A 26,368-nucleotide genomic window follows, 5' to 3' on the forward strand; every position below is an offset into this window, starting at 1 on the left:
GGGAACCAGTGGACATTGTCTACTTGGATTTCCAAAGGCTTTTGACAAAGATTCTCACCAGAGACTGTTGAGAAAACTCAGCAATGAAGGAATAAGAGGGGAAGTCCTCCTATGGATTAAAAACTGGTTGAGGAACAGGAAACAAAGGGTGGGTATAAATGGGAAGTTCTCACAATGGAGAGATGTAGGGAGTGCAGTTTTCCCAAGGATCTCACCTTCTTGGGACCAGTGCTCTTTAATCCTATTCCCAAATGACCTGGAAGTAGGGGTGGGCAGCGTGGTGGGCCAAGTTCTTGGTGTGATGATACCCACCATGTAGGGTGGTGAGAAACACAAAGAATTGCGAAGAGTTCCAAGCGGACCTTGATAAATTAGGTGAGTGGGCTAAGAAATGGCAAAATGCAGTTCAATGTAGCAAAATGTAAAGTGATGCACATAGGGGCAAAAAATCCAAACTTCACATACATCAGCCATAGGGGTTTCAAAAGCTATCAGTCACAGACCAGGAAAGGGATTTGGGTATCTTAGCTGATAGTTCCCCGGGAATGTCAACCCAATGCATGGCAGCTGTGCAAAAGGCAAACCCTATGCTGGGGATCATTAGGAAAAGGAATTGAGAATAAAACTGCAAGGATTGTCATGCCCCTATATAAAGCCGTGCAGTGACCGCAGACTTGGAGTAATTGTGTTCAAAGGCCCCACGCCACATCTCAAAAAAGGGCAGCACAGCAGGATAGAAAAGGTGCAGGAGAAGGGCAACAAGGATGATTAGCTGGATTGGAGCACCTTCCCTATGAGGAGAGGCTGCATGCGTTTGGGACTCTTTAGTTTGGAGGGGAGACGCCTGAGGGGGGATGGGATTGTGCCTATGTACCATGCATGGCACATGTTGACAGAGAGAAAATTTTCTCTCTTTTTCACAATACTAGAACCAGGGGGCATCCATTGAAAATGCTGGGGGGAAGAATTAGGACTAAAAAAAGGAAACACTTCTTCATGCAACGTGTGATTGGTGTATGGAATATGCTGCCACAGGAGGTGGTGATGGCCACTAACCTGGATAGCTTTAAAAAGGGCTTGGACAGATTTATGGAGAAGTCGATTTATGGCTCCCAATCTTCATCCTCCTTGATCTCAGATTGCAAATGCCTTAGCAGACCAGGTGCTTGGGAGCAGAAGCAGCAGAAGGCCATTGCTTTCACCTCCTGCAGGTGAGCTCCCAAAGGCACCTGGTGGGCCACTGCGAGTAGCAGAGTGCTGGACTAGATGGACTCTGATCTGATCCAGCAGGCTAGTTCTTATGTTCTTATGTTATAAGGAATGGGTTACTGCCAATACATGTTGCAGTAAGTGTTCTTCAAGACTCTATCAGGGCCAAAACACAATGTGTGCGTGGCCAGAACAGAAAATAGGTTGCCTTGTGTGAAATATGAAACGAATCCAGTTGGATTCTTAGAAAAACAATTCTGGGGAAAAATACTTCCCCGAAACGAAGGAGGCTGTTTAAGCCTCACATGTTTTGTAGGGAGTGGCAAACGTGCAGCTGAGGTTGCTGAATGCCAGGTCACAAGATAGCCTTTGTTTGCCAAGAGCAGTTGCCAGTTTATTTCCCTAAGCCATCCCTGTCTTTTTTTCTTTTTTACATACGTATATATATATATATATATATATATATATATATATATATTTATGTATATTTGTTCGACCGAATAGAAGATCACCAGCAATTTGAAAGTTTTCACATCTGCTGTGAGGAGATCTGCAAAGAGATGGAATTCTTCACCAGAATGAACTCCAGTGACTCCTTCACCATTCTTTTGGCTGTAACCATCTCCTGCCTCTTCTTCCTCATTTACTCATCAAAGAAGAAACTCTGTGGCCTCCCACCAGGGCCCACCCCGCTCCCATTCATTGGGAATATGCTGCAGGTGGATATGAAGGAGCTGATCAAGTCCCTGAGAGAAGTGAGGAAAAGCTCTTCCCTTTTGGGCATTGGAGGTTGTATGTGTTGCTTTGGGCAGAATAGTGGATTGGGCTTACAGGCAACAAAGCATCTAACGGCATCTTTGTTTGAGCCTCCCTTGCCGAATCTTAGGGGTCAACGTGGAAATGTGGGAAAGAACAATTAGACAAGAGTGCCTTTGAGCATGTGCAGAATCCCACAGCCTCACAATAATCAGGAATCAGGACTGACCTCCAACACTTTCCTTCTCTCTCTCTCTCTCTCTCTCTCTCTCAAATTCATTCATTCCTGTTTGAGGTCACTGGGTTGAAATCTGGGGAGTGGATCTAGGCTTACTGTTTCTTACTGTTGAGCCAGCATAACATGGGGGTACCAGAGACAGCAAACCAAGGCCTTTTTGCATGGTGACATTGCACCAGTGTGAGCATAGGAAATATACCTGTGCAGTTGAGAATTCTGCACTGCTCCCGGAGCTGCAGCATGTCTGCCCAGGTGTGCCTCCGGCACTGACCCATGGTATTGCCTTTGCTCCATGAATTTCAAAAATCGCTAGCAAAAACCACAGGAGCAGATCTGAGACAGAGCTATTGTATTTTTCCTGCCTCACCGTTCTGGCCTGCCCACCGCTTTCCACCCGATAATGTGAGTTAAGAATGCAAATGCCAAAGATGGGTGTGTGGGTGTGTGTGTGCTCTGATCACATTAAGCAGAGGCCCAAAGAGGAGGGGGGCCGAGGAGCGGTAATGGCTACTACAGCTACGGGGAGGGAGAAAAGTCTGATGTTTGAGAAGCAAACAACAATATTGTGCCTCTCTGTTGGCATTGCAGGAATGTGGCAAGGGGGGGTCTCCCCCTCCCCTCCAACCTTCCTCACTCACTCACCCCCAAGGCAGGAGTTGCTAAGAGGTCCCTGCTCTCTCCAGTCTTGTGCACTCTGAAGGGTCTGACACCCTCTGCTGAGCACAGTGGCAAAAATCCATCTACTGGAGGAAGGGGGGAAGATTTACGGGGAGGAGGGCAGAGAGGAGAAAGGTAGCCAGAGCAAAAGGAATCAATCCCAATCCTAGGCGAGCGTGAAAGGAATTGCAGCTTCCCAGCCATCATCTGCATAAAAGGGCTCTCTCCTCTCCTCCTAAATGGAGTCTTTCATTGCAGCCATAGCAGAAGGACTGGCACCCCCCACTCACACACTTTCCTCCCATCCTGCCTGGGAAAGGCAGACTTAGTTGCTCTTCATTCCCCTTTTTTTGCCCTCCCCCTTTTTCTTTCTAAATCCACGGTCTCTCCCTCCATGAAAGTGAGGTGGGGAATGGGGGAGAATGACACCATTTGTGTGGCACAACCAGCAGCCAATGAGAATGCGGGAAACAGAGGTTGTTCGCGCAATGCGTGGAATAGATTGTGGGGCAAATGAAAAAAGCTCTGTGCCCATGCAGAAGCAGCTGGAGCTGCGCAGGGGCAGAAGCGGAGATCTGTGCAGAAGCACAGACCAGGGCAAAATTGACGTGAGATCCCAGGTTCACCCAGGTGCAATTTTGCTGTACAAAAACAGCCCAAGAGATCTACCTTCCTGGTACCCCAAGGGGTCTGTGGTGCTTTTTTAGAATAAGCAAGAAACTGGACCTCTGAAGGACCTCCGTTTCCCACATGAATCAATCCATCAATTGAGGTCATCATTGGAAGTCCTGAGCCTGTCCCTTTTTATGGTGGACACTTGCTAGTCTTTAGAGGGCGGGGCACTTTAGGGTGATGGAGGGTCTGTTGGAAATTTAGTTAAGGTATTTTTTATTTCTGCCTGTGCATTTGGAGAACTGAAGGCCTCTCCAGTTCATTGCTGCTGCTGAACACTGAAGTGTTCATGGCTCTAATTGCTACCATTCAGTGTTGCTGTCATTGGGGGATTTGGCACAGAATAAATATAATGGGCTGAGCACGACATAAAAAGCATTTTGGGGAAGAACTTCACACAGTTCTCTTCTGTGGAGAGGAGCAGCAGTGGCCTAGTGGCTAAGAGCAGTGGCTAAGAGCAGGTGCACTCTGATCTGGAGGAACTGGATTTGATTCCCAGCTCTGCCGCTTGAGTTGTGGAGGCTTCTCTGGGGAATTCAGATTAGCCTGTGCACTCCCACGAACGCCAGCTGAGTGACCTTGGGCTAGTCACAGCTTTTTGGAGTTCTCTCAGCCCCACCTACCTCACAGGGTGTTTGTTGTGAGGGGGAAAGGGAAAGGAGATTGTAAGCCCCTTTGAGGCTCCTATTGGAGAGAAAGGGGGGATATAAAATCCAAACTCCTCCTCCTCCTCCTCCTCCTCCTCCTCCTCCTCCTCCTCCTCCTCCTCCTCCTCCTCCTCCTCCTCCTCTTCTTCTTCTTCTTCTTCTTCTTCTTCTTCTTCTTCTTCTTCTTCTTCTTCTTCTTCTTCTTCTTCTTCTTCTTCTTCTTCTTCTTCTTCTTCTTCTTCTTCTTCTTCTTCTTCCCTAAAACGACTTTAACCTGTTCTGTTTCTCTCAACCCAGGTTTTTTAAAAATTGTTAAATGAGTGATCTTTTTTAAAAGACCCACCTTGAAGATGCTCCCATGTGCACGTAACAGGCAGGAGGCTCTTTACCTTTACTGCCTGCTGGCCCATTTCCCCATCCCTTCCCTCATTACCCCATTTTACTTTAGTCAGTGGCATACTGCTCATGGGAACAGAGGGTGTCCCATAAAACCATGCAAGCACAATTCATCTTTTGTTAAAGGGAATTCTGTGCCCAGCCATGTGACAAAATGGTGTGCGCCTGAGCCACCCACCACCAAGCCCCCCCCCAGCCTCCCTGCAGGTTGGCTCCTGCCCTCCCCAGGGAAAGGCAGGAGCCAGACTGCAGGGAGGCTGAGATGGGGCTTGGCAGAGGGCAGCCCAGGTGGACACCACGGCGCAGGCTGGCCCAGGAGCCCAGAAGCCAATCTGTCCCCACGGTGCCCATCCGAGCCCCCCCCCCAAGCCCAAGACTCCCCCGGCCTCCCTGCTGGCTCCTGTAAGTGGGGCATGGGGGGGGTGCAGGGAGCCAGGCGGGGAGGCGGTCACTCCCCGGGTGCCATTTAGACCCAGAACTTTAGTTTCTGCTGCTGTTCACCATTTCAGGATGATTCTGCTCACTGGCCATTTTGTGCAGTTGTGCTTCACTTGTCACCCTCTTTCCTTCTTTCTAGCTCAGTAAGACGTACGGTCCAATATATACCTTCCACCTGGGCTCTAGGCCATGTGTGGTCCTGTCTGGCTACCAAGTGCTCAAGGAGGCTTTGATTGACAAGGCAGAAGAGTTCAGCGGCCGTGGCGACTTCCCTGCTGTCCAGATGTGGAGCAAAGGCAACGGTGTGGAGATGTGGGGTCAAGGGATGAAGGGATCGCAGGGAGATACCCCGGGGGCCTCACATTCCATGCCCACAGCCCCAGATGCAAGATGGTTGTGCGCAGCACCACAGTCAGGAAGGAAGGGCCCTTTGTGTATGTTCAAGGGAGCTCTCCACTGTATAACTGTTCCTGGAGCTAAACCTCACTGCAGAAAAGCATGGAAGCAGGTGCCTGCAGTAGAGTTGCCAACCTCCAGATGGGGTCTGGAGACCTCTTGGTATTACAACTGATCCCCAGTCTACAGAGATCAGAGACGTTCCTCCCATTGGGCAAAGTGGGCAGTTGCCCTGGGCGCAGCCCTGTGGGGGGCGCAGGTTTGTTTGTGGGATTTTTTGTATTTTCAGTGTTTTTCCATTTTTGGCCTGCAAAGGGCGCAGTTTTTAGGCTAGCAGCACCAAAATTTCAGGGATCTTTTGGAAGACTCTCCTGATGATATCACCCAGGTTTGGTGAGCTTTGGTTCAGGGAGTCCAAAGTTATGGACTCCCAAAGGGGATGCCCCATCCCCCATTGTTTCCAATGGGAGCTAATAGGAAATGAGGCTACACCTTTGAGGGTCGATAACTTTGGACCCCCTGAACCAAACTTCACCAAACCTGTGAGGTGTCATCAGGAGAATCTTTTACTGATACCACCTAGGGAGAGAAAGACTAGGTTCCAAAGCTATGGACTCCCAAAGGGGGTGCCCCATCATCCATTGTTTCCAATGGGAGCTAACAGAAGATGGGGGCTACAACTTTGAGGGTCCATAACTTTGGACCCCCTGAACCAAACTTCACCAAACCTGGATGGTATCATTAGGGGAGTCTCCTAAAGATATCCTGAAAGTTTGGTGCTGCTAGCTGCATTGAAAATGATGCTGTTTGGGGGTGGATTCCAGCATCACGTTTAAACTAGGGAGCCCAGATTCTCCTTTGAAACATTTTATTTATTTATTTTTTATTTTATTTATTAGATTTTTATACCGCCCTATCCCCGAAGGGCTCACATTGAAAGTGATGCTGTTTCCCCCAATTGGGGGTACTGGATACAACACCATAAAATATTTTCATAGCAGTAATAAAACATTTTGAAAATGTTTTCAAAAAATTATTTCTGCTGTGTGGCACGGCTTATTGCTGTGCTCAGATTTGTGAGTTGGGGCATGTTCTATAATGTGATGGTGACTTTGAAACAACCTGGTGTAAAAAATCATTGCTTGGTCACAGTGGGGGAGGGTGGCTGCCCATGGGGGGCGCCAAACTCCAGTTTGCCTAGATATGCCACTGGGCGAAGCTACAAGGGCGGGGGGGTGCGCGTTGCACTGGGCATGTGCCTGGGGGGGAATCAAACTCAGGTTTTGCCCAGGGCTCCAGTTTGCCTAGTTACGCCACTGACAGGGATCAGTTCTCCTGGAGAAAACGCCTGCTTTGGAGAGTTGATTCTAGGGCATTATTCTCCACTGGGATCCCTCCCCTAATCCTGCACTCACTGGGATCCATCCCAAAATCTCCAGAAATTTCCCAACCCAATGCTGGCAACCCCAGTCTACCATCAGGACTGGGGAAGGAGGTGCTAAAGCTGCCCTGGGAAAGTCTATCCACCACCTAGAAGCCGCAGCATGGCCAAGCCTTTCAGTCTTGGTGGGGGGTTGGGTGCGTCCTGAGTTGCACAGGGAAATGGATCATTTGAGTTGCCTTTTATGGTTGCACAGGAGGGGTCAATAGTCCTAGACAAGGATGTAGGTAAGGGGGGGTTCTCGGGTTCAACCCCCCCATTGCATGTCTGAAGCTCCGCCCCGCCGTTTGTGGGTTTTTTGTATTTTGAAGCGTTTTTTCAGTTTTTGGCTTGCAGGGGGTGCAGTGTTTGGGCTAGCAGCACCAGAATTTCAGGCTATCGTCAGGTGACACTCCTGATGATACCTGTCAAGTTTGGTGAAGTTTGGTTCACGGGGTCAAAAGTTATGGGCCCCCAAAAGGGGTGCCCCATCCCCCATTGTTTCCAATGGGAGCTAATAGAAGATGGGGGCTACACATTTGAAGGTCCATAACTTTGGACCCCCTGAACCAGACTTCACCAAACCTGGGTGGTATCATCAGGAGAGTCTCCTACACATGGACATAGGTATAGATTTTTATGGGGGGGTCGGGGGGGCCACACTCTATCTGCCCCTAGGAAATGGCTACACGCCTTCCAAAGCCCTACTCTTGGCCTTAGCGCTTATAAAAGTAGCTCTCTCTGGCCGGGGATGGCAGACTCTCCTAGTTCTGCCCCGTTCTGCCCTCTGCTCCTGCCCTCTGTCTCTGCCCTGCTCCTGGCTCTTGCCCTGCCCCCAGCCCTGCCCTGCCCTGCCCTGCCCCCCACCAGCGGGGCTCCCAGGCTGCTGGCAGTTCCCTCTGCCCCCCCCTCTGGGCAGAGAGATAGAGGGAATAGGGGGCCCGGTTCAAAATCGAGCCCCCCCCCCCCCCCCCCCGGGCAGCCGCTGTGATGTTGGAATCCACCCCGAAACAGCATCACTTTCAATGGTGTTTAAACTAGAGAGCCCAAACTCTCTCTCCTAAATCCACCTTAAAGGGAGAATCTAACTCCTAGTTAAACAACATTGAAAGTGATGCTGTTTTAGGGTGGATTATCCCCACCACTCTAAAACAGCATCACTTCAATGTGGTGTATAGTGTATATGAGCAGGTGTAATTCTAATCTGGAGGAACCGGGTTTGATTTCCTGCTCACGCTTGAGCTGTGAGGGCTTATCTAGGGAATTCAGATTAACCTGTGCACTCTGACACAGGCTGTAGCTACAAGTGACCTTGAAGAAGGCTAGTCACAGCTTTTTGGAGCTCTCTCAGCCCCACCCACCTCTCAGAGGGTGTTTGTCATGAGGGAGGAAGGGCAAGGAGATTGTAAGCCCCTTTGAGTCTCCTCCTGCAGGAGAGAAAGGGGGGACATAAATCCAAACTCTACTTCTTCTTCCTCGTCTTCTACTAAACTGAGGCCCTTAGATTCTCCCTTTAAATCCATGCCGAAGATGGTGGATTTATCAGGAGAATCTGGGGGAAATTGGGAATGCTTGTTGTCAGGGGTGCAATTGTTAAGCTATCAGCACCAAACTTTCAGGGTATCTTTAGGAGACTTCCCTAATGATATTCTGGTTTGGTGAAAGACCTGGGGTTCAAAGTTATGGGACTCCCAAAAGTGTAGCCCCATCTCCTATTACCTATTGGAAACATTGGGGGATGGGGGCACCCCATTTGGAAGTCCATAGCTTTGGACCCCCTGGACCAAACCTCACCAAACCTGGGTAATATCATCAGGAGATTCCCTCAAACAATCCCTGAAAGTTTGCACAAGCTAGCCTAAACAATGCGCCCCCTGAAGGCCAAAAACCGAAAAACACTAAAATGTTTTAAAAACCCACAAACGGGTGGGCGGAGCTTTGGACATGAATGGGGGGGGGTTGAACCTGAGAACCCCCCCTCTTACCTACGTCCTTGCTCCTAAAGATTCCCTGAAAGTTTGGTGCTGCTAGCTTAACAATTGTACCCCTGACCCCTAGCTTAACAATTGTACCTGCCTGCACCACCCCAAATTTCCCCAGATTCTCTTTTTAAATCCGCCCCCTTTGGCATGGATTTAAAGAAAGAATCTGAGGTCCCCAGTTTAAACACTGAAAGTGATGCTGTTTCAGGGTGGGGGAGAATCCACCCCAAAACAGCATCACTTTCAATGTTGTTTTAACTGGGGACCCCAGATTCTCCATTTAAGGTGGATTTAAAAGGAGAATCTAATTTGAACACCATTGAAAGTGATGCTGTTTGGAAGTGGATTCCAGCATCACAGCAGCCGCCCATGGGGGCGGGGGGGGGGGGAAACCTCAGATTTTGCACCGAGCTCCATTTTCCCTAGCTACCCTCTGCCTGGAGGGGAGGGAGAAGGGACTGCCAGCTGCCAAATGGGAGCCCAGCCGGTGGGGGTGGGGCAGGGCAGGGGAGTCTGCTGTCCCTTGCCTCGGAGAGCTGCTTTTATAAGCACTGAGGCTGGGGCAGGTGGGGGCATGGCCTTGCCCCCCAACCCCCCCCATAAAAAATCTATACCTACGTCACTGGTCCTAGATGCAGCTGTGCATGCATTGCAGGCAGAGCCTCTGCCCAGAGCTGTTTCCCCAGCCAGACCCTTGGCCACCTGACCCTTTTTCTGGATGGACTAAGTCTTTACCAGGGTTTTGACTGGAGGCTGATACTTTGCCTCACCTCACTGTCTCCTCAGGGATTGTGTACGGCACAGGGGAATGCTGGCGACAGCTGCGTCGATTTGCCATCACCACCTTCAAGAACTTTGGAATGGGGAAGCGGTCCATTGAGGATCGGATCAAAGAGGAGGCCCAGTTCCTGATGGAAGAGTTCCGTAAAACCCAAGGTTGGCCTTGTGTCTTTCCTCCTGTCCCGCCCATAGGTTCATGCCATTCCTCCTCCTCCCTCCTCCTCTCTCCCTCCTCCTCCTCCTCCTCAGAGTCCTCCAGAATTCCCTCTCCTCCTCCTCCTCCTCCCTCTCTCCTCCTCCTCCTCCACACCATGCCTTAATCTAGTGTGAGAAAAGGGAGAGAAATTTAAAAATTTTAAATTCAAACCACCAGTACAGATTACATCAGTCAGAGATCTGCACCTAGTACAGGCTATATCACAAAACCAAGTGTCTGTGTGGAGAAAGAATATTATTCTTGTCTCTCCAAGCAAAGTTTGACCTAACAATTAATTGAGCTGTCCAACCCCTGTCTTAAAAAAGTAAAATTTATTTTTAATTCTGGTAATTTGCCAGGAGGAGAGTATTGAGATAATTTTGAATTATGGTAAGTAGTCTGAAATCATGTGTTTCAGCAGCAGGGTCAAAAACTATACCTGGCTTATGGATGAGAGCGGCATAGAGCAGACGGAGGTGCTCAGACATCTTGGCCTGTTCGTACAGTACCATGGGGCTACTGCCTCTTTTGGATGATCCCGAACTGCTGCCAAGTATGAGAAAATGATATAAAAGAGTCACTCACTAAATGTGAGGCTGCTGCGAAAGACCAAAAGCCAGGGCAGAAAACAAGGTGGCTATTTTGCATGAGTCCAGCAAAAAGTAGTGCTCTGTACTTCTGGACTTTCCAGTCAGATCTCAGGGCACTCTCTTGGGGAGGAACAAGGTTGTGCTTTACAGCCCCTCCCCTCGCCATGATTCTCAGCCATCAGTGACATGTGAGGGGCCGTTCAGCACCTGCTAGATTTGAGTTGACTATGGCCAACTTTGCACACTGAAATTGCCCCTCTGTTGGCACAGGGAATGCCCCGATGCAATTGGGAGCTTTGCACTGCCCCCGGTGCTGCAGGGTGGCTGCCATGTTTCTGCCCCGGAGCTGCCCCACAGCATTGGCTTTGCTCCATGAATTTCCTGAACCACAAAGGTTGAGGTCCTTTTGAAATGCCCCTTTGTTGCCCCGGAGGCTTCCACTGCCGTGCAAAACTCCTCCACAGCCTTCTCATCTAGCCCCCCTTGCAGTGAAAAAAGAAATGGAGGAAGAAACCTTGGTTTTTAGAAAGGAGGGAGAAACCTCGAGCAGAGAAGTGGCGTGTGTGGGCACCACAAACGGGAAGGTGGCGATTCTCTCACCCACACAAGAATTCAGATTTACATTTTAGATGGAGGGGGGTGGAGAATGGCGATCCCGTGCACATGCAAGGTGACAGCATCAATTCTCCTCCTTTTGTGTTCACAGGCAAGCCCTTTGACCCCACATTCTTCTTGAGCTGCGCCGGATCCAACATCATTTCCACCCTGATTTTCGGGAGCCGCTTTGAATATACAGACAAGAAATTCCTCATGTTAATGGATCTCATCAACAGCAATTGGAAACTCATGAGCTCCACCTGGGGACAGGTGAGTCCAAGGCTGGGGAAGGGGGAGGCTCCCACTTCTTGGGATATCTCTCTAGAAAAACTACAAGGGCGGGTGATGCAATCCTTGGCACTCCTTCCCCTCCTGTTGTACTGGATGTTAAGCAGAAAGGTGCACACTAGACGCCACAAAGGATGGAATCACAAGTGTATGATAACAAGTTTGAGCCTCAGTCTTTAGGAGGCATGTACTTCTGAGTAGCAGCTGTTGGGGACAAGCAGTAGGGTTATTCCCGGTGGGGCTTCTGTGTGCACAAGAACCCTCGGCTTTCCCCTTAGTGAGACACAAGAGGCTCTCCTTCCTGCCTTCAGACTCCAGGCACTCAGGCTAGAGGTGGTCTGTAATGCACTGCCTTTTCCCCACTTGCTGCAGCTGCTCTTCACCTTCCCAGAAATCATGAAGTATATTCCAGGGCCCCATCGCCAGATCTACAAGAACTACCTGAAGCTGGCAGAGTTTGTGGGCGAGCGGCTGGAGATTAACAGACAGACACTGGACCCCAACAATGCTCGCGACTTCGTCGACTGCTTCCTTATCAAAATCCAGAAGGTACCCTCCCTCATCACCGAGCCCACAGGGAACTCAGAGTAAGGTGTGCCAGAGAGCCAGAGCGGGAGAAGGGATTTCTCTACATCCCAACCAAACTCCTATTCCTGGGATTCTTTGGGAAATTGGGGTGAAAGCAGGGGAGAGTGGGGCATTGCCCATGTGCCGGAGGCTGTTAAGTGTAGGGTTGCCAGATCCCTTTCCCCCAAGTGTAGGGTTGCCAGGGCAGCAGTGTAGGGTTGCCAGATTCAAGTTGGGAAACTCCTGGAGATTTGGAGACGGGGCCTGAGGAGGACACTCAGTGGGGTACCCGGCCACAGAATCCACCTCCCAACGCACCCTGTTCTCCAGGGAAACTGATCTCTGAACAGCAGTGGCGCAGTGGCCAAGAGCAGTGGCCAAGAGCAGGTGTACTCTAAACTGGAGGAACCGGGTTTGATTCCCTGCTCTGCCGCCTGAGCTGTGGGGGCTTATCTGAGGAATTCACATTAGCCTGTAGTTCGGTGCAGTTTTGTTCAGGGGGTCCAAAGTTATGGACCCTCAAAAGGGTAGCCCCCATCTCCTTAGCAAAGAATGTGGGATGGGGATCCCCTTTGACCCTAAACCAAACTGCACAAAATTGAGGGGTCCCATCAGGACAGTTTCCAGATGATACCCTGAAATTTTGGTGCCAATATATCCAAAAATGCGCCCCCTGCAGGAACATCCCAGAAATTTGCCCAAGAATCTTTGTTCTGCATTGAGTGTTCTGCATTTCTGTCAATGGGGGTTGCAGGCTGCAGGGAGGGGCACATATCTGAAGGCACAGTCTCAAAACTTTCAGGGTCTCATCAGGAGACTGCCCTGATGATACCCCCCAGGTTTGGTGCAGTTTGTTTCAGGGCGGCCAAAGTTATGGACCCCCAAAACTGTAGCCCCCATCTCCTATTAGCTCCCATTGGAAACAATTGCGGATGGGGCACCCCCTTTGGACTCCTTGAACCAAACCCCACCAAACTTGGGAGATAGCATAAGGATAGTCTCCTGATGATATGCTGAAATTTTGGTGCTGATATGTCCAAATATGCACCTCCTGCAGGCACCAATGTCCTGGTACAAAAAACATTTGGTCGTGGTGGAGTGGCCGCCCATGGGCGGGGGTGGGGGGTGGGGGTGGGGGATCCAATTCAGGCTTTGCCCAGGGCTACAGTTTGCCTCGTTACACCCCTGAGTCTCCTACAGGAGAGAAAGGGGATATAAATCCAGCTTTTCTTCTTCTCTGTAATACAGAAACAAGCTGTAATTCCAGGGGATCTCCGGGAGGCTGGCACCCCTACTTCATTGTCCCACACTTCCTGACACATCAGTAATTAGGGGCAGCTGGGAAGGAATTGCATTGCTCAAGCAATGGGGTGGGGCTCCAGTGGCTTCCAAATGATTGAGGCTTATTGTGGGGAGTGCAACGCAAAAGCCACTTGGGCTCAGTTTCTGCCTCTAAAATGGCAGCCTCGGCAAGATTGGCTTCCTGGGGTTGCCATGTGGGCAGAGGAGCAAAGTCCATCAGCTGCTTCTCATCCCCTTGACAGGAAAAGAACAACCCCAACTCCTACTTCAATGAGGACACCATGTCCAAGACCACAGTGAACCTCTTCTTTGCGGGAACAGAGACCGTCAGTTCCACCCTAAAATACGGGCTCCGAATCCTCCTGAGGCACCCTGAGGTAGAAGGTAATGGGGGGCAGGTGGAGTGACCTGCCCTTTGAGGATAACAGGGCAGTCTTCTGTGCCGTAGCTGAGGGCCAAGAAGGAAAAGGGGAGGAGGGGGAAAGTCAGGCACAGCATCAAGGGGTAGTACAGGTGTGTGCTGTTGGTGATAGTAGAAAGTTCCATCAAGTCACAGCTGATTTATGGCACCCCAGTTAGGGTTTTCAAGCCAGAAACATTTAAAAGTGGCTTGCCCTTGCCCGCCTCTGCATACCAATCCTGGGCTTCCTGGGTGGTCTCCCATGTATGTAGTAACCAGAGCCAACTCTGCTTTGCTTCCTATGTCTGACGAGGTTGGGCCAGGCCTGGCCTTTGTGCCATCACAGCAAAACAAAGCAGGGCAGAACTGAGCTGTGTTCCACTCAGGCTCCTCCAAACAGCTGGCCACTGAGCTGCCTGCTGGACGCAGCCAACTACTCTGGGCTACTATGGGCTCCCATGTGGAAATCTCATTTCTCCTGTGGCTACGTGTAAGTTTCACACCAGAGTCAATAACAGCTCCACGGGGTGGTCTGAGGACCTGAAAACAAGGGAGGGCGGGGTGGGGTAAAAGGTGATCCTCCCTGCGTTCTGCAGTTGCCAACAGAAAATAGCTGTTGTGTATCAGGTAGGCCCAAACCTCACATCACTCACTCCTGAGACACAAAATTCCTTGACAAATGTGAGGACTTTGTAATGTGTAGATGGAGCCTCAGCCTCCAGCAGAAGCCTTAAAGTTGCAATCCTCCAGGTGCAGCCTGGAGATCTGGAACTGCAGCTGATTTCCAGGGGACAGAGATCAGCTTCCCTGAAGCCAAGGGCTGCTGTAGAGGGTGGACTTCCGGGCATTGTGCCCAGTTGAGAGCCCTACCCCACCCCCACCCCCTGTCTCAACCATAGATCTCCAGGAATTTATCAAGCCAGAGTTGGCAAGCCTGTGTAAAGTCAGGCAGCAGGAGATCAGAAAGGGGGAGATGTTGGACTCATCCCAGGCTTTTGGCAGTTTGTGATTTGTGGGGGGCAATCATCATCAGCTTCTGAGTTGCATTTCAATAAATCTGCAGTTTAATATTTATTATTTATTTATTTATTTATTTATTTATTTATTTATTTATTTATTTATTGTATTTATTTATTTATTGTATTTGTATACTGCCCTCCCCGAAGGCTCAGGGCGGTTTCCAACAAAATAAAAATTTAAAACATCATATATATAAGTTAATTAAAATACATAAAATACAATAAATATTAAACTAGAGATGACTTAAGCTATTCAATTCCCCCTTTTATGAACCATCGGGAGGCCAGATGTTTGCTTTTTATCGCGGTTGATATCATCCCGGCTGGCCAAACGCCTGGCGGAACAGGTCCGTTTTACAGGCCCTGCGGAAACTTTGTAAATCCCGCAGGGCCCTGATCTCACCTGGAAGCCGGATCGCCTTGGGACCAGGGACCAGGGATTACCAGTAGGTCCGCCTCTGATGAACGGAGGGGCCTAGAAGGGCGATATAGGGAGAGACGGTCCCTTAGATATGTTGTCTGAATAATTTTGTTGGCTGTCCCGTCCTCCTGACAGCATTGGCTGATAGCACTGTGTCATCCACCTTGTGTCTTGGGGAGAAAGGCGGTCTAAAAATAATGCCATCATAGTGCTGGCCACCAGGTACTTGGAGGCTTCACCAGGGTTTTCCCCTTCCAGATCTCTGCTCCTTCCCGGCCCCCAGTAGGGAAGAAGCAGACTCCATCCTATGCAGTGGCGTACCACTAATGGGGACGCCCCACCCTCCTGCCCTTTCTGCAGGCCTGGGGAGGGCAGAAGCCAGTCTGCAGGGGGGCCGGGAGGACAGGGACCTGTGGCGCCCGTCCCAGCTGCCCCCGAGCCCCGCCCTCCCGCAGCTTCCCAGCTGGCTCCCGTTAAGTGGGGCACAGGGGCGCAGGGAGCCAGGCAGGGGGGCATGGGTAGGCACTCATGCTTCCGGGCACCATTTAGGCCTGGTTTGCCACTGCTCCTGTGTCTGTCGCTCTGGCCATGCACAGCCTTTCTTCTTAATTGCAGAACAACTCCACAAGGAAATTGACCAGGTGATTGGGGTGAACCGCAGCCCCTGCATGGAGGACCGGCAGAAGATGCCCTACATGGATGCCGTCATTCACGAGATCCAGCGCTTTGCTGACATCGTCCCCATGGGCGTGCCCCACACGGTCACACGGGACATTGAATTCCATGGATACAGTCTACCCAAGGTTGCCATATATTTAGATTTGCCATAAATTCATGATTTCAGGACCGTGGGGTTCAGAGGCTGTGAGATTCCTAAAACCAGCCCCACCTCTCCACTTTGATTTCTTAGGGGCTGTTTTCAAAAACAAGACCCATCAGGGTTCAGGCCTGCAGCAGGAAGCAGGATGGCAGCATTTTGCACATGCTTAGATGCTGTTCCTTAAGTTTCAGGGATCAGCCCTAACAATAAAAACAGGTTCCAAAATTCTTGGGGACGGAGCTGCATTGGACTGTAGGAGACAAGGAGACAGGGGCAATTAAATGCACCCTGACGGAGTGGCGCCATTGGTTGGAGGGCACTGCCCTCCCCTTTGAGGTGTGGTCGGACCATAAGTTCCAGAATTAAACTTGGAGGAGGAGTTTCGTTTCAGAGGAAAGCACTTTCTCATTAATCAACACTACATGAATCTCAGACTTTTTGTGCATTTGTTGTAAGATTTCCCTGCTGTTTTCCATTCCAAAGGGAAAAATGAAGCGAGACAAGACAATCTGCCATGTCTGTTCCCCCACCCCCACCCTGCACTACTGCCTTGCTTGCTTCCTTGCAATCCCCTTTGGGCGCCTTTTTGTTTGTTTGTTTCCTGTCTTTGGTCACTGGATAAAAGATAAATCTTCACTGCTAATATTTTAAAAATACCCTTCGGATCACACTTAAGGTAATGTGGAACTGATGGAACTACTGTTCACTCGCTGCTTGAATTTGTTTGTTTGCTGACTTCTTTTTGCTTTTTCTGTTAGATTGTTTGATGACTTCTGTGTTGCTTTGGTGGCATAGTCCTTTGCTGCATAGATCAAAGAAAAAAACTAAAAGAAGCCCTTCTGAACAATCTCAAATGGTGGGACTAGGGCAAGAGATGGTGAGGACGAGCAAGAAAACCTGAAGAGGGTGTAACGCTCACCATCTCCTTCATTTTTGCTCCTTCACATTTCCCCACTTTTGGAAATTGTGGGGATTTTCTCATCTGCAGCATGGTGATTTCAGGAGCAGGGAAAATGTGTGAACAACCAAAAATCTGACCCAAAGGTCAGATTTGCTGCAAAGAGGACCACAATGCACAAATGGCCAAGCTTTCTAAATTCTAATCCAGACCTATCTCAATGTTTCTCTGGATTATTTGGAAAGAGACAAATTTGTGGAGATCAGTTCTAGCAATAGCCACGATGGTTGTGTGGAACCTGCTTGTTCAGAGAAAACACACCTGTGAAGGTCAACTGCAGGGGTAGATGACAACTGGGGAGAGGCATAATGGCTGAGGAAATGAGCTGTGATCTCAGAGATCCCTGGCTCAAAATAATCTCACTGTTGCCACAGAGGCACATGGTAAAGTCCTTGTTCCTCACCCCCGCCCAGTCTGCAATTTTGACAAAATAATACTGACCTACATTGATTATGCTATTAATTTATTAGCTGCTTTTTTTCTTACAGAGCTCAAGGCATCTTCTAATAAAAATAAAATACATACAGTACAAAAAAATACATAAAAGCCAAAATTAGGACTGCTAGTAAATTAATCAAAAATGCAGTCCTAAATCTTCAGCAGCCTTTTAAGGATCCTAAGTGAAGGGGTCGGCCCTACCTCCTTGGGGAAGTTGCTCCATAATCATGGAGTTGCCACTAAAAAGCCCCCCCTCCCTCCCTCTGAAAAAGCTCACCAAATGATCTTCTTTGATTGGTGGGACAGTCAGGAGGGCTGTGATCTTAATTCCAGGGTAAGGTCATATGAGAGAGGACAGTCCTTCAGATATCCTGGCCCCAATTCCATAAATTAAAAAGGGACGTTTCAAAAGGACAGCGACCTAACGGCAATAGCCAGCTAGTGGGCAGGTGTCAGGACTGAGCCTGTCAGTGACGGGTGGCAGGCAGAGTTTTTAGGAGGTTTTAGACAAGAATTTAAAGCGGGACTTTATAAAACGGGTTACCAGTGACTATGCAGCTCCGGGGCTATTCGTGAAAAAGAAGGATGGCACCCGATGGTTGTGCACTGACTACTGGGGCTGAACGCGGTCTCTGCGTGTCATAAATACCTGCTGCCGCTGATCAAGGATTTGTTGAGCTGTTTGGGGCAGGGCAAAATCTTCACCAAATTGGCCTTGAGGGTAGCTTACTGCTGGGTGCGGATCGCCAAGGACATGGAGAAATTGACGGCTTTAAACACAAGAATGGGCCAGTTCGCTTACCGCGTGCTCCCGTTTGGTTTATTCAGAGCTCCTGGGGGTTTCATTAGCTTAATTAACGAGGTGCTTCAGGAGTTTTTCTTCAAAGGGGTGGTGATGTATTTGGACAATGTGCTGATATACTCCCAGATAGAATCGGAGCATGTGGCCACCCTTAGGGCTGTCCTACAGCGGCTGCTGGACAATGCCTTGTTTGTGAAGCTAAGTGAAAGTTTCACAAGGAAAAACTGGACTTTTTGGGGTACCGCATTTCCAGCCAGGGGTTGGAAATTGACCTGGGGAAGGTGCAGGATGCGCTCCAGTGGCAGGAGCCCCGCACGCGAAGGCAGTTGCAATCGTTCCTTGGCTTTGCCAACTTTTATCGTGACTTTATCCCTGATTTTGCTCGGTTGGCCCTCCCCCTCACCAACCTGTTACGCACCAAGGATAAGGAGGCGGCAGCGATGAAGCCTGCTCCTGTGGTCTCCCGAGGGTCAGGAGGCTTTTCAGGCGCATAAACTTGCCTTTACGTTCAAGCCCATTTTGCACCACGGCAATCCCTCCAAACCCTTAGTTGTGCATGTCGATGCCTCGGACAAAGCTATGGGTACGGCTCTGCTTCAGTGGGGGGATGATGGGAGGTTGCACCCCTGTGCCTACCTCTCCCACAAATTCTTGGGGACGGAGCTGCATTGGACTGTAGGAGACAAGGAGACAGGGGCAATTAAATGCACCCTGACGGAGTGGCGCCATTGGTTGGAGGGCACTGCCCTCCCCTTTGAGGTGTGGTCGGACCATAAGAATTTAGCAGTGCTCTGTGCACCCAGGAAGCTCTCCTCCAAGCAGCTCCCTTGGGTTTTTTCCTCGTTTCAACTTCTCGTTGCATTTTTTCCTGGGGAAGTCCAATTGTTTGGTTGACACCCTGTCTTGCTTGTCCGACCCCTCCCAGGTGGCTCCTGTTTTGTTCAGGACTGTGTTCTCCCCTTCCCAACTGGGATTGGCAGTGACTATCCACAGTTGGGCGTCACTTTGCACCACTCCCCCCATCTTGCCCGCATCCCTGGAGGATGCCTTGGTGGAAAACTTTGCAGGGGGACTTTGATGCATATGTCAAAGGGTGCCCCATGTGTGCGACTGCCAAGCGGGTGCAAGGGAAGGTGCCTGGCCTCCTCCAGCCCCTCCTAGTGCCTTCCGCCCCCTGGAAGGTGATTTCCATGGATTTCATCACGGATCTCCCATTCAGCAAGGGGAAGTCTGTGATTTGGATGGCTGTGGACTTATTTTTGAAACAGGCTCATTTTATCCCATGTGCTTTGCTGCCAACAGCAAGCAAACTGGCACAAATGTTTGTGATTCACATTTATAGGCTCCATGCTGCCCCCCAACAAAATAATATCTGACCAAGGCAGCCAGTTCATATTGCAGTTCTGGTGACATTTCCTCCAGCTGCTAGGCATGGAACAAACCCATTCCTCAGCTTACCACGTGGTGACGGATGGGCAAAGCGAATGCACAAATGCTACCCTGGAGCAATATCTGCAGTGTTACATTAATTACCATCAAGATAATTGGGCGGACTTGCTCCCCTTTGCAGAGTTTGCATACAACAATGCAGTGCATAGTAGCATGGGTAAAAACCCCTTTGAGGTTGTTTCCTGGACTCCAGTGCACTGCAATCGCTTGCAGTATCTGATTGCCTGGACCCATTTCCCAGCCAGGCACAATGAATGGGTGGACTCGGGACATGTGCAAGCCCCCCCCCCCCATTTAGTGAAAGCTTTTCACTGGGCTTACTGTGACTGACCTGGGGGGAAGTCTTAAAGGGGGCGGCAGGAGTCTGCAACCTGCGGCTCTCCAGATGTTCATGGACTACAAATCCCATCAGCCCCTGTCAACATGGCTGAGTGTGTCAGTGACTGAGTGTGTCAGTGATGGATGGCAGGCAGAGCACCGGGAGGTGGTCCACCATTCTTTGATACTGGGCGAATGTTCAGTGCCCTCCCCTTGCCACCCCAGGACTTCCTGGACACAGATATTATCACAGGAAAGTGTGAACTGTTCCCAGGCTTGCAATGCTTCATAGTAAATGCTTTGTAGTTTGTAGGGGGATAGTAGGAGCTGTTTGGCTTGGTAGGTGGGGCAATGGGATATAGATGGTGGGTTTGCACAGGAATCGCCAGATTCTTCTTTGACAATGTTACCTATGCTCCGAAAGAAAGGCTTTAGAACAAATCTCCAGTTTCCGTTGTTTCCAGACTCGAGGTCTGACACTAGGAACCAACCAAAAGCAAAAGGGGAGAAAATGAACCACCGCCAATCAGTTAGGTGGCAGCCCTGAGTCTCAAAAGGGAGGTCAAGGGGTGACATAAGGAGAGTCTGGGCCAGACAGCACTGTTCTGCCACCCAAGTGAATCTGTTTGGTGCCCTGTACTTGGCTAGGACAGAGTGGGGGAGACACAAGCCAGGTTCAACAGTTCTTACAATGGGTTTATTGCTTAGGAGAATCAAGACCCTAACTCCTCCCTTGGGCCTGTCTAAATCAGAGTACTTGCTTGTCCTGAGCAGATCTGAAGCTGTAGACGGTGTCTTCTCTTGGCTACTTTCAAGAAAGTCCACTGTGTCCTGCTTCCTTTTAGTTCTTTCAGTCTTTCTCTGGTTCTAATTGCTGTTAACCTTAACTTGTGCTCTATGGACCACCATGTACTAATATGTACGTCACGAATATTCCAGTCTCCAACTACCCTTAGCACCTCACTCTGACTGATTGGCCAGAACTAAAACAGGGGATTGCTGGGTAAAGAGGGAAACTGCCTATTGGGAAATGTCTTAAAGGGACAGGGGCTAATTAAAATACCCTCCCTTAGAAGACTTAACAATGAACTAAAACCATGCTAACTATGGGGAAACTGTATCTTAATGGGGAAATAACAAAAGCCTCTGTGGGGGCATGACAAGCACTGAGTCTCAAAAGGGAGGGCGAGGGGTGACAAAAGGAGAGTCTGGGCCAGGCGGTGCCGTTGCCTGCTGAGTGGCTTAAGCAGGAAACTATTATTTTTTACAAAGCTAAACATGATCATCTCCAGCGGTTCCTCAGGACGGGGGTGGGGTTGACACCTTCCCCCATGAGAAACAGAAGCCTGGACCTGGGTCTTTGGACAGGGTTTCTGTACTGACTTCCTTGCTCCAATTCCAGGACTTGAACATCATCCCTCTGTTGTGCACATCTCAGTTCGACCCGACTCAGTTCAAGAATCCTAACTCCTTTGATCCGAATCATTTCCTGGATGGGAATGGGCGGTTCAAGAAGAATGATGCCTTTATGGCCTTCTCAGCAGGTAACAAGAGCAAAGTGGAGGTGGGGTAAACCATCGCCACAGTTGAAGGGGCAGGTTTGGGGTACCTGGACTGTGCTGATCCTCCTTTTCCACCTGCCCTTGTTCCAGCCATTCACTCAAGGCAAGTCCAAGGTAATTTTTTGATTAGAAATAAGACATGCCCTTCACCTCCTGGGACCACTTAAGCCCATGGAGAGGAGCTGCGGCTCAGCGGAAGAGCTTGTGCTTTGCAGTCAGAGTGTGGGCAAGGTCCCAACAGGGGCTGCCAGCCTCCCCTTGCCCTGCTGACCAAGCTGTGCCACTGAAGTGCAGCAGCTTGACTGGAGGACCAGCCCTGGAGGCCCCTCCTAGAACGGATCCTCTGCTTCCCCTGCAGGAAAGCGTGTGTGCCTGGGAGAAGGCCTGGCCATCATGGAGCTCTTCATCTTCCTCAGCACCATCTTGCAGAACTTCAAGCTAAAGCCCCTGATGGATCCCAAGGAGATCGACATCACCCCAGAATCAACAGGACTGGGGAGCATCCCCCGCCCCTACCAGCTCTGCCTCCTCTCCCGGTAAAACCTGGCCTGACCCCCTTCCCCATTGCAGCATCAAAAAAGCCAGGCCCAAGAGGAGGAGGGCATGAGGTGGCAGAGGGTGGAGGCAGGAGAAGCACATCGCTCCTGACAGTGGGGGTGAGGGTGGGGTCTGGTTCACTACCCCACATGAAATATCCCTCCAGATTCCAAGCCAGCACGGCAAGGTGGTGGGTTTCAAGTTAAGCGCTTTGCCGACTGTGCTGATTGTCTATGGGCACACCACTGATCTAGTTCGGGGGGGGGGGTGCACACCTCACTGCAGCAACCCACCTGCAGCAACATGCCGTCCTCTCAAACACTCTGCTCCCACTGGCCCTCACAGCTCTTTGCCTGTCCATGTTCATTCTACGCATATCTGCTCCCCCGTCTCTTCTCTGCCTTGCCATGACGCAGCCCCCACCCCCACCCCACTGTCCCCTTCCACCAAGTGGCTGGGTTGCCAACGTCCTGCCCTGCTTCCTAGGGGTGTTCTGTGACCCAGTGGCATCCCACCTTCCCTCTGTCTCCCTCAGATCCTATCTGTGCCCCTTGCCAGCCTCTCACCCTTGGCCTTAGAAGCCCCCCAGCCCTTCTTTCTGCTTTCACTTTTCAGTCTGTTGGCGTACAATGTTAGTGCTGGTCTCCTGGACAACTGGCAGCAAATCAATGGAAAGCAGCAATGCTGAAGTCATCATCAGCCTCTGTTTGATCCTGCCACATTTAGCCTCTTGGGTGGGATCTGGGAACCCAGTTGTGCTCATCCCTCCCCCTTCTGTTTTCCCGCCTTGCTTTTTCTCAGATGTTATCAGCTTGTGAGCCATCTGCTGTTGTAGCTCTCTCAGTTGTGTGGAATGCAAGTTGTTTGGACCCTGGTGGAGCAAAGGTCAGAGGCGTAGGAAGTAAATGGTGCCCAGAGCAATATCTGCTTGCAATATTGGTTATGCTGAGTTCTGGTAATAGAAGTCTAAATGCTCACTCCTGAAGCTGTTTCATAATAAAGAAATCGATCGAAAACAGAGTCTTGTTATTGAACAGTCCAGGATGCAACAGTTTGCCCGTCCTGTGGAGAGTACATGGTCCAGGTGACAACCATGACCAACAACCCTAACACAGATGGGGCGTCACTCTACTACCCACTGAAGAAGGGGACAGGGAGTCCCAGGATGAGGAAGGAGGAGAGCCAGATGTGGGGACAGGGTCAACGTGGGATCCTACCCTCACAAGATCCAGAGATGTTAACTTGAGCCATCTCCTGTGGCTTGCTTCTTTTGCCACAGGCCTCATGGTTGCATGCTCCAACAGGGTGCCATTGAGAAGGTGCATCGTGGAGTGAAGCTGAACACACAGAGTCCAGAGAGTCCCATCAAGCACCAGGCATGGATTGGAATTCCCGCCTGCTGGAGAGATGGAAAATGATAATCCAGCACATGGAGATGGGTTTGACTGTGCTGTACTAGCCACACGCATGTGACCGGAGGTGCTCACCATGTTCCTGAGCGCACACCAGCTGGTCACGTGGGGGGAGAAAAATTGCCCACCACACACCCCTCCTCCCCACCACTGCACCCACCCCGACCTTAGCTGCCCACTCATGTGCTGCCTGCAGCCGGGTCGTTCATCAGCGTGGTGCCGGCCGTAGCCACGGGCTTCCTGTGGCCCCTGCTCATTGGCTGTTTTCCCTGCCCTGGCTCCAGCATCCGGTAGATTGCTGCAGAGGGAAGACAGCCAGTGAGCAGGGGAGGCACAGGAGGCCTGCAGCCACGTCCAGCAGCATGCCCCTGCCCTCTGATGGAAGTGGGGGGATAGCCCGGCAGTAGCCAGAGGGGCGCCCGGCGGGTCTGCAGCAGGCTCCTGGGCTGGCACCAGCTGCTGCCAGGCCGCCGCCCCCCTACATCAGAGGCCGGGCAGGGGACAGCAGTGCAGGTGTAGGAGGGCACTAAAATGAGTCCTTGCCCCGGGCACTGTTTTATGCCTGTACGCCTCTGGGTGAGATGCAGAGAGGGTTTCAAGAGATGGTCTGGCGGTTGGACACACTTGTGTGCCCAACCTCTTGCACTGGCCCCGGCAGCCAGTGAGGCCCCACCAGTGCAACCGGCTCCAGGTCAACAACAGGGCAGTCAGCCCTTGCTTGGCTGCCAGGGCCGTTGATGCCACCAGCTCCTGTGCCACCCACGGGTCCACCTCCAATGCCAGCCCCCCCGGGACAGTGGGTTGTAAGTTGGATGTCTCTTTCAATAGAGCCACCAAGATCCAAGTAGCAGCCTTTATGCAGGACTGGGCAGCTTCATTTACCTCTGAGGATAGTTATGCGCACTTATGTGGGTTCTCTCCTGGAAAGGGAAGCTGCTGCTTATGGTTTGTGGGGCTTCTTGAAGTGGGTGCAATCAAGTTGGAAAACTGAACTTTTTGTGCTTGCCCTGCATGAGCATTTTGAGGATACATTCCAGGAGGATAGAACCATCACGCAGCTGCGGCGCCTGTGAAAAGGACCCGATCCATCATTGAGTATGCCTCTGTGTTTCATCACTTGGCCACCTCTGTCCATACCTGGCCTGAAGCTACCTTAGTTTAAGGATGGGCTGAATTCAGAAGCTCTTCGATGATGGTGCAGGGGAACTCTGGGATGATCATGGGGTAGATCCACCTGGCTAGTGTTGTGTTAGGGCGGCTGCCAGCTGTGAAGCATTCCAAACACCAGCAAGTCTGCCATGCACAATCCTGCTCTCGCATCCAACTCTGTACCAGCGTGTGACCTAAGCCAAGGATCCAACAGATGAAGAGTCCAAAGCCCTTCTAACGAACAGACTGAGTCCAGATCAAAGTAACTTCAAACAAGGGGCTTCTGGTTGGGAAATGGCGACCTCCAGACGCTTCTGAAGAGAGCTCCAGAGGCATCCGTGGAATTCTGAACTCCCCTGAGAAAAAGGGGGAACCCCCCCCCTCAAGAGGTAGGAGGGGATCCTGAAATAGAGAAATGGAATATCTTGCCAGATAAAACGCAAGCTTGTCTGGGGAATTCCATTATCCTATAAAACCAGAGTATCACGGAAGGCATAAGTGCCTATAGGGGGAAGCTACTCCCAACAGCTATAATTACTTAAAAATAAATGAAAACTGAAAAGCACTCCATGTAAACATTAAAATTGACTACATTAATACAAAAAGAGGAAATATAATTTACAAGACACGAGAGAGGAAAGAACCCCGGGCAGAAAAACAGCGAGAGGGGAACAAAGGCGACGCGCCGTTCGTCCCAGCTTAAAGCCCGAGAGGTGGATAAGATAAAGCACGGCAACTATGTGGTGAGTGGAAACAGACGGATATACATTGATGAATAATTACCTCCACTCCCCTTCCCTTGTTGTGACCGCAAAGTGGAAAAAGTTTCAGAGTTTCAGAGAAAGGAGGGAATATCCCTTTAACTGAAGCAAAACGGGGGAACTAATATTAGTGACTCCACAGGGGAACGTCATATCAGTAAAAGGAAAAATCGCGAGGTTTGGGAGACAGAGTTTAATGTGGAAGTGAAAATACCCTGTTATTTTGACTGCCAAACGGAGATTGTAGTGTTATCAAAGTGCTGGTGACAGATTTATAGACCGAGCAACAACGAGCCAGACTGCTGGAGTCATTTAAACTTTGAATAATAGTGGCAAAACAGAGACCCAGCAAAGGAGACCAGAACTAATTTAATTACTGCAGTGCTTGGAATTAAAACAACAGACCTGAAGGCAGTAAAGGAATGACGGCTTCTGGAAAACACGTCAAACACAGTTAAGTGAGCTAAAGGGTTTAAAAAATGGCCTGGTAGAGCCTAAAACTCCAGAAAAAATGGCTGATTTAAATTCCAAACTGGAAAAGTTATTAGACATCACAACAAGTTCCCAAAAAGATCTGGTCACATTTCAACAAGAGACCAGGCGGCTCACCGGTGAATAAAGGAGAAATGCAAAACCTTAAAAAAAGCATCGCTTCATATAAGTACAATAGAAGAGGACCTTTGTCAAATTACAGAAGACAAAAGGAAATGTCCCAGCCTAATGATGCTGAAGATGCAGTGGAAAACCTAAGAGAACATAATCCTACGCCTAAGCATCTATTATCTCTGCAAGTACTCAACATACCCTAAAAGAGAAAATGCTCAGAATCTGTGTAGATCCCAGAACTGGACAAAGAAGTCACCTTAAGTTGAATTATGCGTCTTTTACAAGAGGTTTGGGGTCCGAATAGAGAAGAAATTCTCAAAGAAGTGGATCAAATCGCAGAGTTTAATACTCTAGATCATCCAGGAATAATGAACAAACCCAGGGAGATTGTATCTGAAGCCGTGTAAGACGCGATCTTCGGGAGGAACCACTCCGCTAAATCTATTCATAGAAAAATTCACCATCTAGATGGAAAATAAATAATTATCAAGGAAAGAAATCACCAGTGTCTATCCAACAAAGACGTAAGGATTACCGAAGATTGACGAACCTCTTGATGGAAAGAAAAATAAAATACAGATGGAT

The 26,368-nt window shown here is 50.0% G+C and overlaps 1 protein-coding gene across 1 annotated transcript; it reads left to right on the plus strand.

The window, feature by feature from the left end:
* The first annotated feature begins 1,787 nt into the window (after nucleotides 1-1,787).
* On the plus strand, nucleotides 1,788-22,864 carry LOC125431816 (cytochrome P450 2F3-like). The gene is made up of 9 exons (XM_048494953.1): nucleotides 1,788-1,964; nucleotides 5,153-5,315; nucleotides 9,598-9,747; nucleotides 11,084-11,244; nucleotides 11,635-11,811; nucleotides 13,374-13,515; nucleotides 15,587-15,774; nucleotides 21,159-21,300; nucleotides 21,677-22,864. Exons 1-9 carry the CDS (start codon nucleotides 1,788-1,790, stop codon nucleotides 21,856-21,858), a joined length of 1,482 nt encoding a protein of 493 aa, XP_048350910.1. The 3' UTR covers nucleotides 21,859-22,864.
* The last annotated feature ends 3,504 nt before the right edge of the window (nucleotides 22,865-26,368 follow it).

Source organism: Sphaerodactylus townsendi, linkage group LG04 (genome assembly GCF_021028975.2).
Source record: "Sphaerodactylus townsendi isolate TG3544 linkage group LG04, MPM_Stown_v2.3, whole genome shotgun sequence".
Lineage (NCBI taxonomy): Eukaryota > Metazoa > Chordata > Lepidosauria > Squamata > Sphaerodactylidae > Sphaerodactylus > Sphaerodactylus townsendi.